General features: G+C 46.0%; 1 protein-coding gene across 1 annotated transcript in view; it reads right to left on the bottom strand.

The window, feature by feature from the left end:
• Nucleotides 1-12,107: 12,107 nt before the first annotated feature.
• LOC104468554 (chromosome unknown open reading frame, human C20orf196) overlaps nucleotides 12,108-15,221 on the bottom strand; it is a 39,118-nt gene continuing 36,004 nt past the window's right edge. The window contains exon 2 of the mRNA XM_010082742.1: nucleotides 12,108-12,628. Coding sequence (XP_010081044.1) covers nucleotides 12,108-12,628 — 521 coding nt within the window. The remainder of the gene's footprint in view (nucleotides 12,629-15,221) is intronic.

The following is a 15,221-nucleotide window of genomic DNA, read 5'->3' as shown; positions in this document are numbered from 1 at the left end:
CCCCTCTCCCCCACCCAAAAAACAACCCCACAAAACAACCCCTGCCCAACATTTTTTAAAAGTATGCAATTACCCACACTGGTGAAGAAGTTTGGGGCTTGTGCAGTAGACTGTAAAACAGGATGGAAATTTCTTTCAGCAAGCAAAATGCTGACTTAAGCCCTCAGGTTTTGAGTGCTGCTTGTCATTAAGCAAAAATTACTTTTACAGTTGCCTTTACACTGCAAATAATTTCATTTAGGCAATGAAACAGTCCCATTCAGTGTTTCTGCCTGCATTTGTCAACTGTGTATGTTCCATTTAATATTTACAGAGGGGGGCACTAGTCTGGCTTACTTAGTAATTCATTTCTTTAAATATTTATAGCACTTTGACTCTCAGCAAGGGTTCTGTTTGGTAAAAACACTATTGTTCTGTGGTTGATAGTGTCATGGAAATTTCAGAGGCAAAAGAAGTTTTGTAAGATAAAAATATATAGATTTCTGCAACAGACCATAACGATTTCAAAGGAAACGTTATTGCTGAACAACATATGTACTAAAAAAAAAAATATTATGCCCTTGCACATAATTCCAGACTGAAAACACAGGGCTGGGAGATCTATTTCATTACACCGGTACTCACACAGCAAAAGGAATTGCCAAAGAAATTTTCAACCACCTCTTTTCAATTGCCACTGGTACTAAAACAAAAACCCATCAGCAAAAAGACCCTATGAAAGAGGGCACAAAACCTGTAAAATGCAAGAGGAGTTTTTCCCAAGATCTCTTCCCACTAGAAAATCCTTTTTTTCTTTTGCACACTTAAGACTTTTAGGCTCTGTGTGAAATGCTGTGTGCTTATAAAAAAGGTTTAAGAGGCTTAAGTTTAAAAGCAGCCTTGGGAATTGAGAATACCTGGCAGATACTCTGTCAGTGTAAATTTGTCTAGCTCCATCGACTTCAGAGACTACAATCTACTGATACCAGCTGAGAGCCAGGACCAGAGAGCACATCCCTGGCCTGTTATTTTAGTCTTTGCTGTAGACACATGAGTTTTCAGACATTCCCTCCTGGGTAAGACGATAATAACTACCTATATTTGTGATGTAGGGACAATTTCCCAGAGGCAAATTATAGTTATAATTCCTCTGCAAATGCCATACAGATAAGGTAGGGCCTGTCAGGGATGTTGCTCTTCTCACGTACAACCTCCTCTTCACTGGACACCACCATCCTTCTGCTCCTGAGTTTCTTCCAGTCTCCCCCATTACAACTCCAGGGACCTCAGATAACTCACCTCAACAGCGAGGCAGAGGAAGCAAAGGAACCACATTTCAATGCTGACCTGATTTTTTGCAAAAAACCCTCCCTGCCACTGCAGCCTGCCAGCCAGGAGAGCAATCCCTCCTGGCTCTGGAAAAGCAGCCACCATAATTCATGAAGTCAGTAAGAATGAGCAGCTGGGAGTGAGAACGATCAGAGGGAAAAAGCTGAACAGGTAACAGCAGCTCTGCAAGCCGAGCAGCAGTAACTGCTTCTCCTTGCAGGAGAACTCTCCAGAGTTTGGCTCCCCAAAAGCAAAGGCTTTCAAATGCAACCTAAACCTTCTCTCCTTCCCTGCAATAACCAGGAAACCACCCTCTCAAGGATAATCAGAACCTTTTCAGAGTAGAAGAGCTATTCTGCAAGAGGCAGAATTAATGACATGAATCCAATGATTCTGAATGTCTTTCCTTTCTCTTCCTAGTCAGAGAGATGAGCATGATCTGGCAGAAACTCGCCTCCACACTGCCTGGCTTTCATTCACCATCCCATCCATCTAGCTGGTCTCAATGAGAGGTTTATGACTTTGCGGCTGCCAGAGAGCAGATACTGGGTTCCCATTGTGCTCCCTGGAGAAGCACCAATCTTCAAGGAGCAGCACTTACTCTAAGCAGCGGAGGTTCCCTGCAGCTGGCACCGGGCAGCCCATGGGCAGGACCAGGCAGACAGCAATGGGGATCTTTGCTGACCTTCAAAATCCCATCACACACGTCTGCCTCTGCAGCTTTCCAGCCAAAAACCCTTGCAGCGTGCTGCAGGCCCCCAGCCAGGGATGTAGAGCCAGCACACAGCCTGCCAGGGAATATAGAGAAAAGGTCTTTCAAGATTAAATGTTCGCACAAGTTGGAAACCAAGAGATGCTAACAGCTGTGACCTGTTATCCAGGGGTACTAATGTGGGAACAAGGGGGCCTGGGTCACAGACACCGTATTATTTCAACCTCTAACTGCAGCCTTTTTAGGGGAAGTTGCTGTTAGACAAAGATGTGAGTGTGAATGCCCTGTCCTCTCACTCCTCCTTGGAAGCTCTCAGATACCCAGAACAAGTTGCTCAGAACTCAACAAGCCAATCTGTGAAGGTCACATTGAAAACGTGATCTCCCCTATCCCCACCCCACTATCTTTAATCACAGAATCATCTTGTTTCCCTGGTGGGAGGTGCTGATTTTAGCACCCATTTAGCAGCATTCCTGGCCCCTGTGCTGCATCTTACCAGAAATGCCTCATTACAGGTAACACTGGAAAGTGTTACCTGCCCTGAGGTTGACTGACACTTCCCATTACAAGAACCTACCTTCTATTGTGAGTGAAACTTTGTTCAGCTTGAACTGAGGTGAGATTTTCCATGCCAGATGTTCTTTCATTTACAAGACTTTCCCCTCTTAATTCACAGCACCTGCAAATAAATAGGCCATTGCAAAGGCAATTTAAACAAAGGTTTGACCTTTCAGCCATGAGTTTTCTGGCTTTGGTTAGCTGCAGCTACTGTCTTAATCACATCTTATTATTTCATGCTCTGTGTGCTATGTGCCAGTTTTTACTTCTAAGGAAGAAATGCTGGCGTATGTTGTTGGCTAATAGATGTGCGGGGAAAAACAGTCATTAGGGAAAGCCTACAGAAGAGGGTATTTTTAAAACGAACTTTTGTGTTGTGGGAAAACATATGCCCCACACAAAATCACCTACGCTCAGTAATGAAACAGACAAATTTATATAGAATGTATACTGCCTGTTGTACACCGGTTTTAGCAACCATATGTCCCAGTATACCCACGCATACTGAAACACTTCGGAACTCCTGGGGAAAGATCCTTTGCTGGTGTAAACGGCCCCGGCTCCATTCACAGGCTGGGAGCTACTTCACTGATGCCTGCTGAGGATCTGCTCCAGCACCTGCCTGCTGCAGGAGCTCAGCTCTCTCCCTGACTGCCTTTCAGCTCCAGGATCGGGCAGGTCATTGGCATGAATCAGTGCCTCCCACTACCAGCTGTGTGGGAGGGAAAATAAAAATTCAGTCAGAGTAGGCATCAGCAAGGCCATCGATACCAAACACCCTGGAGGAGCTCCCAGCCAAGGAAAGTGGGGAATGACTTAATAGCAGGAGGATTCGTCAAGGATGACAAAACAGTTTGGATCAGGCATTTACATAACATTAATTCTGGGAATAGAGAAGCCGCACTCACTGCCTGCCAGACTTAATCCGAAGATGAGCCCCAAGGCAACCCAAGTGGCTGTGCGCATGGGCAGGGGGTTTGTGCCTGCAGCAGTGTGAGTCACCCCCCTGAGACACTGAGGGTTGCTGGTCCAGCTCAGCTGGTAAATATCCAAGCTGAAGCGCACACAGCTCTAACGAGCACTCCCCAGGACCTCAGGTGGGCTTTGGATCTGGGCCATGCAGCAGGGGAACCCCTCAGGCACTGGCTGTCAAGTCCTCACTGTGTCCTGTGCTCCTCCTGCTTGGCAATGACAGATCAGTTTTGGCCTTGCTTGTTGTACCTTACGGGGCTGATGTTACTCCCCATCTCTCCCTTGAAGATCTTGTGGGATCTTGTATACACACAACCCTGAAGGGTGTTGTGGGTTTTAGTTGTTGTCCTAACCCAGACCTGGAGTTCTGCTGTGAGCCAGGACACTTTCTTCAACAAGCAGAAGGAAAAATACCCTTGGATTTGCTCTGCAGTGGAAAGCATCAAATGCCTTTGCAAAAGCAGCCTCCAGATACTACCAGAGCACACAGGAAGACACGCAGAGGTGCCAGTGGGCTTGTGAGCTGCTCAGGAACAGCCTCCCTGGGAATAGCCCTGGGATGGCGCAGGGCACACAGCTGCAGGGGCTCATGCTGGGAGACGGAGGAGAGGTGGTTGGAGGGAACACTGGCTGCGGAGGGGACACCTTCACTGCTTCATTGCAACAAGGGAGGAAACAAATCTGACCTGCATGTGTGCAACCTTTGTAACAGGAACGAAGAGTCCTTGCTCTCCCTTCTGTGCAAGTTGCCAAAGCCGCAGCAGCATGATTTAGGGAAAGCTGGGAAAATTCCCTCATACAGCTCTTGGAGAGGGCAGGAAGCAGAGGGCAGGCACCCCATCCATCAGCTCTGCCCTGGGATCACGTAGCCAGCCCCACTGAGCGGCATGTCATGCTTGGCCTACAGCAAGGGAAAAACAACAACTCAGAGGAGTGTTTCCTACTGCACAAATGTACCACTTGCAAGCCAACCTGTCCAGAGTGTGCACACAGCACAGGCAACAACTGGCAGGAGAGTTTCAAGGAGACTGTAACTTTGGGTGCATTTTTTTGCCCAGTGGCTAAATGTTCAGTGGTTACAGCTAAGTCTGCTTTTGAAAGCTGAAACAAAGCAGCCCAGCTGCCTACTGAACTCACCGTGGTGGAGCATGTTCAGGTAAAAAGTAGTCCAGCATTGCTTAGTTTCTCGCCTCCAGGGAAACAGGTTAGTTCGTACCTTAAATAATGCAGTAGTGAAAAAATAAAATTATGGGAGTGGGTCACAGAAGCAAACAAAGCAAATGGAGAGAAACAAATAGCAAAGGGCCTCTGAGAAGATGATTTGTGCTTTGCCGAGTGCTGAAGCCATGGAAGCATCAAAGCTAAGCCAAGTGCAAGCCAGGCAGGGAGGAAAGCACTTAACTCCCTCAAAAGGAAATGTCATTTCCCAGAACTTTTTGCACAGGTTGGGGAGAAATGTATACAACACGGGACATCTCCATGAGGGCCTCATACCACTCTTGGTACTTAAACACCCAGAAAAACCTGTTCTTTACCTGGAAGGAGTCATCATCTATCCTCCCATGGATGGCCATAATTCCAGGCCACTATTTCAGTCCTTCTGAGGGCAGCTAAGCAGAGTTAGATCAAAACTAATGAGCCTGTGACTGTGCTTCCGTGGCTTCTTCCAGCCACAGAATGCAAAAAACAAACAAACAAAAAAAACAAACCCAAAAAACCCCCCAAAAAACCACGCAACACTCAAAAAGCTACAGGGCTGAAAATTTTTGAAATACTTGAAATTCAGGGACTAGCAACATACACGACAGGAGAAGGCAGATATTTTGCACAGTAACATATCCAGATAGTGTAAACTCGGCAGTGTTATCAGGGGTCATGGTAACAGCAAAGCTGGGACATGAACCAGACATGTCTAAGGGCAGGAACGTCTGCATGGGAGTGTTCATCCTTTTCTAGATGTAGGGATAGGGCAGAGGGAGTGTCAGGTCACTTCAAAAGCACTGGGCCTTTGGAGCAAGAGCACGGGTTGATTCATGCCTTTGACTTCAGAAGGGGAGAAAAATAACCACAGTGCAAAGCCCTTCTGCATGTAACTGCTACAACTATCTGAACTTAGTTATCCTAGAAATAGATTCCCTCCCATCCCAGGAGGCAATTTCAAGCTTCATGAACTTCCATTTGTTTTCTAGGGAGGCACCCCAAGCACATAATTTCTGGTTTTATTCACAAAGGCCACAAATTTCCTCTCCTTTGTTCTTCAACAAAGTGTGGGGCCTCTGAAGGCAGTGACCAGAAGTCATGCAAAGAGAATCACCTTGGCCACCTATTTCCAAACCACATCCCCAGCTGCCAGATTATCACGCACCTAAACAAGTGCAGAACTTTTTCCTTGTAGGTAATTTACCCGTCCTCAAACCTTAGCCTCTCAGTCACCTGCTGTGCAAATCAGCATGGACGCAGGAATCAGACTCACTCCAAAGAAACCCAATACAGTTAAGAAAAAAAAAAACCCTCTCCTCTAGACAAGAACTGCATTAAATTTATCACCTGCTCCAGAGATGTTTATTCCAAGGGGCTCTGTCTTCGCCCTTCCTTCTGTTTCAGTGTGAGACACACAGCTATTTTTGGCAGGCTTATTGGCATGAGCTGAATATTGTACCTGGAAGTGAGCAGTGCACAGAAGAGCTGCAGGTGCTCCTGACCATGAGGGGCACAAACTTTTCAAAAGACTGCATGTCTCAGTAGCACAGAGCTTACCATGTCTTCTGCAAGATGCCAGACAAGATTTGTAGATGTGAGTCATAATCCAAGTTTTTCAGCTGCATCCAGTCTGTTCTGCCTACATTGCTCTTTAAAATCAAACTGTTTCATGCTCTTCTCTGTCGGTATCTATCTTCGTGCTCTTTCAGCAGCCGCCTATTATCTCTTCTGTCATTGCTTGCATCTCATTTCCTAAAGGGTTGGAGAGCAATGAGTCCTCTTATCCCTTTGCTTGCTGCATCAGAAATTTCTAGTAAGAAAACTGGGATGTTAAAGGTGGTGGCTGTACAGCCCGAAGAGCCCAGAGGAGCTGAAGCAGAAGCATGACTTCCGCAGAGGCCCCTTGTCTCCTCTCTGGCCCCCAGTATGTAGAGAAGCAGCACAATCCCGCCACAGCAGGACCCTAGATTATCTCCCTGTGTGGACAGACACCTTTGAAATGAAGATTGCCTCATTTTGCCATCATTTAAAACCCTTAACAACAAAAAACCAGCTATTCCCTTGCATGTTTTCTAAATCTCATTTAAAAAGTGGACAAAAAGATGGCAGCTCAGGTTTTCCAGGCCCCAGGAGGAGCAATCTGCATGCACCCTTTCTCCTCATAGCCCCGAAGACGGGCTCCAGGCTGACACCTCACATTTGTTACAAGTGGGAAAGGCCATGTCTGGCTCTGGGGCCGATCTAGGGTCAAACTAGAGTCCATTAGGTCTTCTCTTCTATTCCATCAAAAGCCACCAGGTATCTCTCAAACATCAGTAGCAGCAGGCCTCTCCTAAAGAACAGGAACCTCATATTTTGCTCCGACCTTTCTTTGTGGAAATTGTATGGGTTTGACTTTTTTTTTCTTATTTTTTTAAAAAATCTGAATAGGAGACCAGGGCTAATCCAAAGCACAGACCAATTCATCACCAAACCCAGTACAACAACTGAAGGGATTTAGATGCAGTCCTCTGACTTCTCCTGTGCCCTCTTTCTGGGAGGTTATTTATTTCCCTTAAAATGGCAGTTAAAATATTTTGCACAGCAACTCATATTTAACCATGTGGAAAAGCACAAATGCTGGCAAAAAATTATAAGGCAACAACATCTGATTCACACTGAAGACCTTCCTTCCTCCCTGACCCTCTACTACATCCGTCAGTATTAATGCCCTTGTAGCTGTGACAGATCTGTGGTGGTGAAGCAATGGAAGCTGTCAAAGAGAGGCTACTACTGTTACTGTAATTATTGAGAGCACACTCAAGAGCACATTTGTTTTTTCCAGCTGTATCCATTGCCAAAATAGTTGGTGTTACCTTTCTCCATAATTTTAGCCTGCAGGATGCTTTTCTCTGGATTCTGACAGACCAGCACCTGTGGATATATTTACTACTACAGAAATTATGTTGGATCCTCATCTCAACTTTTTTTCCCCCCTAGCACCATTAACTTGAGTAGTTGGGGGAGTAGCTGAGTGTTTTCCTCCAATATTTTGTGTGCCCTCCAGCACATTTACAGCACCTCTGCCATAAAAGCAAGCAAGCAACACATCAAGCAAAATCATTAAGACAGATGTATCCGTTTCACAATGACTCAAGGACAGCAACCAAAACCCAGACAGTTCAAGTATAAATCTGTTAGCAAAGAGAGACTCTGTACCAAGTCCAAAGAACTTGGCCATAACTTGCAGCCCACTGGGCCAGCAGGACTTCTTCCTGCTCTGCTTAAAGTTAGCAGCCAAATTTCCATTGCCTTTGCTGGAAACACCTGCAGCGCACAGCAGCTGTGCCAATCTGCCAGGGGCAGTAAGGAAGGAATAGTGGCCCCACGTGAAACTGCAGCAGGGAATCTCATGTGCACTAAACACAAACGCCCATGCTGGGATCTGGCCAGTGCAGAAAGGGAACAGATGAGAGGTCTCAGCAGCTCGGCTGGCAGAGTAAGAGCTATCTCCAGACTGAAATGCTGAACATCAAGTGCTAAAACTGGTGCAAGTGGTGTGGCCGTACTGCAGTAACTGCATTAGCTTGGGGCCTTGGTGTTGACCTTTGAGATACCAACTGTCCTTTCTTCTTTCTTCTTTGCCCATACGCTGTCACCATAAGCACATCCCTTTCTCTTGCCCCCTGTGCCTCCTTGAACGCGTCCACACTGGGGAATGAATGGCCTCCCCAGTCAGCAAGCAACATCACCCGCAGCAAACCACCCCTTCAGTGGACAAACGCTTGGGTGGAAAACATGCACAAAGGCACACGTCTTCCTGGCAGAGGGAGTAAAGCAGCAAAGAAGCCACTGAGCCAGGAGATAGGAGGCCTCCAACAGAGAGACCTTAAGCAATTGTGTGTGGGTTCACTGTTCTGTTGCTGACTGACATCAGGTTCTTTGGCCTCAGAGAGATCTGTTTCATTTTAAAGGGAAAACCCCTCCATGGATCTCATTAGCATCATCATGAAAGACAGAAAGGAACTGGAGGCTGGTGAAGGGGTTGCGGTGAGGAGGGGAACAGGACAGAAGTGCTGTCAAGCTGTCTTTAAATTGTCAAGGGAAGGAGCCTGGGGGCACTCTGACATGTTGGGACAGCCTCACTACCCCAGGAAGGGCTGCCTCCTTTCCCTGTCCACAGGGTGAGTGGCTGGGGTGGGGGGTAATGACCAGGAGAGCAGTTGCCCAAAAGCTCAACTTGAAGCACCTACTCACTCACCTGCACACCTGGGGCAGTTTTCCCTGTCAAATCCCTCCTCCTCTTCCTTGTGCTCTCACTCTTCCTGGGATCTGTCTTCCTTCCCTCTCCCATCACTGGCTGGACACTGCTGTTTGTGGGGGGCAGCAACTCTGGCAAAGTTCGTGCCTCTTCAACTGGCAGCAGAAGACAAGGCACCCGTGGCTGTGTCTGCAGTGGTGGGAGGCGTGTTGGTGTTGTTACACAGCCGTCCCACTCTGCAATGCTGAGGACTGGTTTGACACTGGATCCTGGCAGCCCTACACATTTTAAGCTGATTGCTCCTTGAAAGCTGCTTCCACCTCTCTGAAGACTCCACTGCAAGAATAGGGTGAAGTAGTCTGTGAAAGAGCAGTTTAGTGGATCCAGAAAGTGGGTAGACTCCCCTCTGTTAGGCTGAGAAAAGTCCCAAAAGCAACACACAAAAAAAGCAAAGAACCCACAAAAATTTTCCAACTTAATTCCAAAGCAGCGCATCTTAGTTGTAACTGTAAATCAGCTTAAGAATTTCAAACAGCCATAAGTTAGGCCCCCTGTGCTATTGCTCGCCAGAAGTAATAATTGTTATTACAATTTCTTCTGTGTAATATCATAAAATGCCAAATAGGATTGTGTTCCCTTAAAGTACAGCCTATTCAAAGCAATTGGTGAGTCTTGCTTGGAACACCTGGCAAAGGAGAGAGATGTGTTCATCTCCCCGTATCTTGAAGAAATCGAGGAGAGATGTTTATCAAGGAAATGAGTAATAGAAATGGTTTGGCTTTCAGCAGACTTGGAAGTACATACAGCAGGTTCCAGCACAGGTTTGTAAAAACTTAATTAGCAGTGAGTGGGAAAAGGAGCCATGAGTGTTATTCTCTGTGATGCTGTCTTGTTTAACTTAATAAAAGTGATTGAACTGTAAGATCCCAGTGAAACATCTCCTAAAATTAAGCATTTCTCCAGAAATGGAGCTGTTAATTTCACAGTAGGAATGATCCAGGTATTCTAAACTCTATCACGTTTTGGCTCCTAACACCTGATAGCTGACAAGACTGTCAGACTCCCCTAAACATTTAGCTTGTTTTGTTATCATTAAAAATCAATGGGATTTTGGAGCCTAATTTGTCCAGCTGAGCTCTTCTGTAAGCACCTAAAATATGAAAATCTGCCATAAAATAACTAGGTTTATTCCAAATTTTAATGAAAATCTAACAATAAAAGTTTGGAGAAAACAATTTTTTTTTCCAGAAAGCTTATTTGACTTGCAAACCCCCCCAAGCAAGCTGTCAAACAAAGTAAAAGCTACATCAAAGCAGTGGGCTTGGCAGCCCTGGTAATGACTACCACCTAACTATCTTCCCCAACCCAGGTGTCTCTTTTAGAGCCTGATACCTCATTCAAGAAGAGAACATTTATAACTGCAGACAGCAAAGCATAGCTTTAATGACTGACAACCTGTCCAGAGAAGGACTGGAAGCTCTGCTTGCTCCTGGTTGACCACTTCAAAGGGCTCCCACATGCTGAGCAGAGTGGCCTGAACTGCAGTCTTGCATGACAGCAGCACCCTTCCCACAAAGGCTTAGGCAGTGGGAGCCCAGTCCCACATTCCTCATGCAGCTATTTTTCCTTGGGATTCACTCCTGGTTTCCATAAGCACAAAGCAAAGGAGAATTAAGCCTGCCAAATTCATAGTGATGCATCAGACCCAGAGCACTTTAAATTCCCCAGGTGGCAGTGACCAAAATCAACTGCTGGGAATTAGTCTTAATGTCATAGGGCAAGCAACAGTCACCGAAACCCAAGCTGGGCAACCAGTGCATTGGGCCAGTTCCCACTGCAGCCAGCGGTGATCTTGCCAACTAAAACCAGAGCCAGAAAGTTCTGGGTAAAAACAGCAGCAGCAGAGCTTGTTAGAAGAAGCAAAACTTTTCTGCAACCAACCAGTGCCAGATGATCCCTACTGCAAAGCAACCACCTCCATGGTTCAACCATCTCACAGAACATTTTCCCTCATCCATCAACACACCAGGAAAGTAATCACAAGGTCTTGTGCAGTGCCAATGAAGATAACAGAGTATACTCAAGCCATGAGCATTGGCTTCCTCTCTGTCAAAGCGCTGGGCTCAGCCCCTACGGTAGCAGAAAGCAGCAGGGGCTAACAGGCAGGGAGAGAGCTGGAGAAAGCAGCATTGCCCCTACAGCATCAACCAAGTGATCCACAGTCTTGGGCACGCTGATCTGCGAGCTCGGCTTTTCCTAGGTACTCTGCATCTTAGAGCAGGCAGCTATCAGGGAGGTGGCATCAACTCTGCAGCTTCCCTATGGACATCTCTGCAGAGCCCTCACTCATTAATCTATTTCAGGTTGCTCTTAAACCACCTCACATATATAGGAAAAAATCCCCAGTCTGCTCAGCTGGTGCATTTCAAGTGTTAGAAACATCACTAAGGCGATAAAGCTTTTCTTTCTCTTTTTTTTATACCTCCTGTTAAAAAAAAAAACCAAACCCACAACTGCTCAGAAGCTGTATTTCCTCTCTCTCTCTCATGCATACACACACCTTTTCTGTCAAAGAAGCTCACCCACACTGCAATCACGATCTGTGGGATCATATCTCTTTGGGTAAACACACAGCTATCAGGCATTCCCATGGAGGCACAGGCGTTACAGAATTAGTCAGGTACAGAAAAATATCTTAAGTTTCCTCCCTAGGTCTGGGGCATACCGTGCCACACTTGTTCAATTAGTCTGTTACAGTCAACAGCACTTGGACATGCCTACAGAGGGCCTGAAATTGGGCTGGGCTACTGTTCAGCTGGGTAGGGAAAAAGGTCAATTTAAAATCCTGGTAGGTATAGATCACCATGTTTGATGTCCCAGCAACAGACACTGTATCACTTGTCACCCATCCCAAGCAGTCACATGGAGACCACAGATGCTTCTTATGAGGTGCTGCCCTGCAGAGACCAAGGTGGCAAGGTCTGCTCCAGATGAACCCCTCCATGGAACATGTCGTGTTGAAGGTGGTGCTAAGAGGAACAGTGTTCTTTCCAAGACAGTCACCTCTTTTCAGACTGAAAGCAAAGTTCCAACAACAGAAACAAACCAGCGTCTTGCTCACTTCTCATGTGACACATCAGGGCTATGTTCTGTCCGTGTTTGTTTCAAGAGGAATTGCAGGACATCATCTGAGAGTCCAGGTGTTCTCTTTGTGTCTTCCAACGTGACTTCTCCTTCAGGTGGCTTTGAAAAACAAGCAGTAGTTGGATGGTTTGGAAAGATCTTACACCCATCTCTGTTCAAGACCACCTGGGCCATTTGCAGGCAACGTGACACATACTTTGTTCCACTCTGGTTTGCTAGCTCTGAAATCTTCTGTGACAGACATCGTGATGCAGCCTCATAGGTGGGATCCCTTCTGTCTGGCTGTTTTTTGCAATATATTTTGTAGAAGCCATCAAGAGATTTCCTGATGCTGGTATCTTCTGCACTGTCATGTTCATACACGCATGAGAGAGCAGCATCATGAGGTTCAGTGGGCTCACACAGCCCTGCTGTTGGGTAACAGCTCACGTTTGCTTTCTCAGAGCCTCCAGCATCAAAGCTCGCAGGAACTGCAGAGGGTAGGTTGCTTTCTCCTGCAAGCACAAGATCAGTGAAACTCATTAGTCACCAGGTCACCCCTATGGCAAAATCTTTTTTTGTCGCATCTTACTGCAGTCTGGCAAACGGGCTCTATGCAGGAGCAACCTAAGTACTGCTTTAAACTTGGCTGGACTGCCAGAGGGGCCTGCTGCATAGATTCATATAAGACGAGCTGTATTTGGAGATCTCACAGTTGTCCCAGCCTCAACCCTCCACAGTGACTGAATCTACTTGGTAGTACAGACCTTCTGGCTCCTCTCAGTCATACTTCCAAAGAGGTGGAACTTGGGATCTCCTGCTGCTGGAGATGACAGCTGACCCACAGGGAAGTCTAGTTTGCAGCTGAAGCAGTTCTGCCTCTTTTTCAGTTTTCTCCCTTCATCCCCAGGTCTAATCCTTTCCTTTTCATAGCTCTCAATTTACTCCTATAGCACAATGTACTGTCCTGTCCTCCAGCTTTCAGACAGATCTAGAGCCTCCAAACCAACACTATTATGGTGACTGCACAGAGTTTGGGAATGGGGCCTGCAAAACGTGACCTTGTGCTTCCCCATGAAGTCCCATTTTTGCAGCCCAGCTGCACTAAACACTCTCCCTACATCCAGCTGGAATTTTTATAGATAAAAGTTATGTAAAGGCCAAGGACTCATTCTTGCCCAGCTTTTCTCCTTCCCTGCTGACCCACATCTCTCGACAACAGTCAGGGCTGTGGTTCTCTTCTTCTCCAATGCAATCAAGGGGGATGCTTTGTACTTGCACGTAATCAATACAGCATTAGCACAGAGACACTTGGCAGTAACACGACCAGGATGATCAGTGAGCCACACACAGCTTCTAGCAGGGACAGCCTCCACAAAGAGACCTTGAATTGGGCTCTGGTTCCCAGGGAGTGCCTCTAACTGCAATCTCATCTCCAAGTGCACCATGCCAGCCTGTTTTGCCAAGCACCTGAGTCACCGACAAGAAAATTTTCCAGGGCTCAGCCAGAGGTTGCACAGTCGTCATCTGCAAGTTACATAAGCAGGATACAGCGAGTCAGACAATAGCTCAGTCTTTTTTAATTCTGTGAAATATGAAGCAGAGTGCAGTCCTTCATTTTGGTAAGAGACCATGTTCAAAGGAAATCTCAGTACAGTGGCAGAAGGCTCTTCTTTCCCTCCCAGTACACAAAGAGCTACCCTTTCCTACCTGAGTGGTCAGAGATCCATTAAAATGAAATTAAGATGTCTGTGCAGCCATACTGTACATTGTTTCTTTCTTCCTCCTCCTACTTTATATCTTTGATCTTTCTTTTCAATTTCACTTCATCTCCAATTCTGCAATTTTAAATAGAACTTTTCCTCCTCTTGCAATGTGTCATTTCCAATGCAGTACAAAGAAAAGCTTAGTGGCCTTCTTTTAGCATCGATATATGCCATCAGAGTAGCAAATCAGAGATAATCAAAGAGAACAGGTCCATTTTGCCTCAATAATCCCTCAGCCTTGGTGCCTATGTTAAGTTAGAACTGAAGCCCCATGCATCTCTGTCAATTCAATCAAGAGGCACTTGCGCTCAGACTCCTGTGGCAATTGCAAACCCCTGTGCCATGCTGTCACCTTGCTACTTCTTACACACAGCTCACAGCTGTATTTTGTAAAAGAGCAGCAGCTGCCTCCAGCTACAAATCTCAACCTACATGATCCAGGAGGAGCAAAATCCTGTTGGTTTCATGGTGTCAGGGGAGACCTTTGCAATACTGTTCTGCCTTTCTCCCGCAATCTTAGATCAGATATTAAGAAAAATGTCTTCACTGAAAGGGTTATCAAGCATTGGGACAGGCTGCCCAGGGAAGTGGTTGAGTCACAATCCCTGGAGGTATTTAAAAGATGTGTATATGTGGCACTTACGGACATGGTTTAGTGGTGGATTTGACAGTGTCAGGTTTACAGTTGGACTCAATGATCTTAAAGGTCATTTCCAACTTAAATGATTCTAATTTATCATGTTCTAAACCAGTATGACCTATAAAGCAGCCATCCTCTGTTGAAGCATAATCCACCAAAGAAGTGACCAGTAAGTATTTCAAGGGTATTATTTTGGGGTTTGAGTAGTCAGAAAGTATTCAAATTATATTACTGGGAGAACAGTTTTCTTTCACTTACTGATTCAAATTTACATATCTCCATTTTTCTACAGTAGGCCCTATCCTCTTAGTGGATTACTTGTCCAGCAAAGCCTTCTTAAGGCAAGACATGAAAAGTGAGACACAGAATTCCCAGAACCAATCTATATCCCACAAAGTTGCACCTTTCCTCAGCTTTCCTGACAATTTCCCAATACCTTCTCAAACTATGTGCCAAAACTGATCTTTGCAAAGACACTCAACCCTTTTCCTCCCTAAAAGCTATCAGTCGAGGTAGAGGTTCTTCCTCGACACCCTCTGAAGAGCTGACACCGCTGTTGTAATGCACAAATGTGAACAATTTAGAAACGGCAGGGCACAAGCCCAGTAGCTGGATGCCTGCAGGGTCCAGAAAGAGCTTCTCAGCTGGGGCACACGTACAGCACTCAAGCACACCACGCAGGCCAGAAAACATGCTGCTAAA

This window comes from Pterocles gutturalis, unplaced genomic scaffold (assembly GCF_000699245.1).
Source record: "Pterocles gutturalis isolate BGI_N339 unplaced genomic scaffold, ASM69924v1 scaffold27511, whole genome shotgun sequence".
In the NCBI taxonomy this organism is placed as follows: Eukaryota; Metazoa; Chordata; class Aves; order Pterocliformes; family Pteroclidae; genus Pterocles; species Pterocles gutturalis.
Note: the sequence above shows the minus strand (reverse complement) of the source record. Positions and strands in the feature narration are given on the sequence as shown.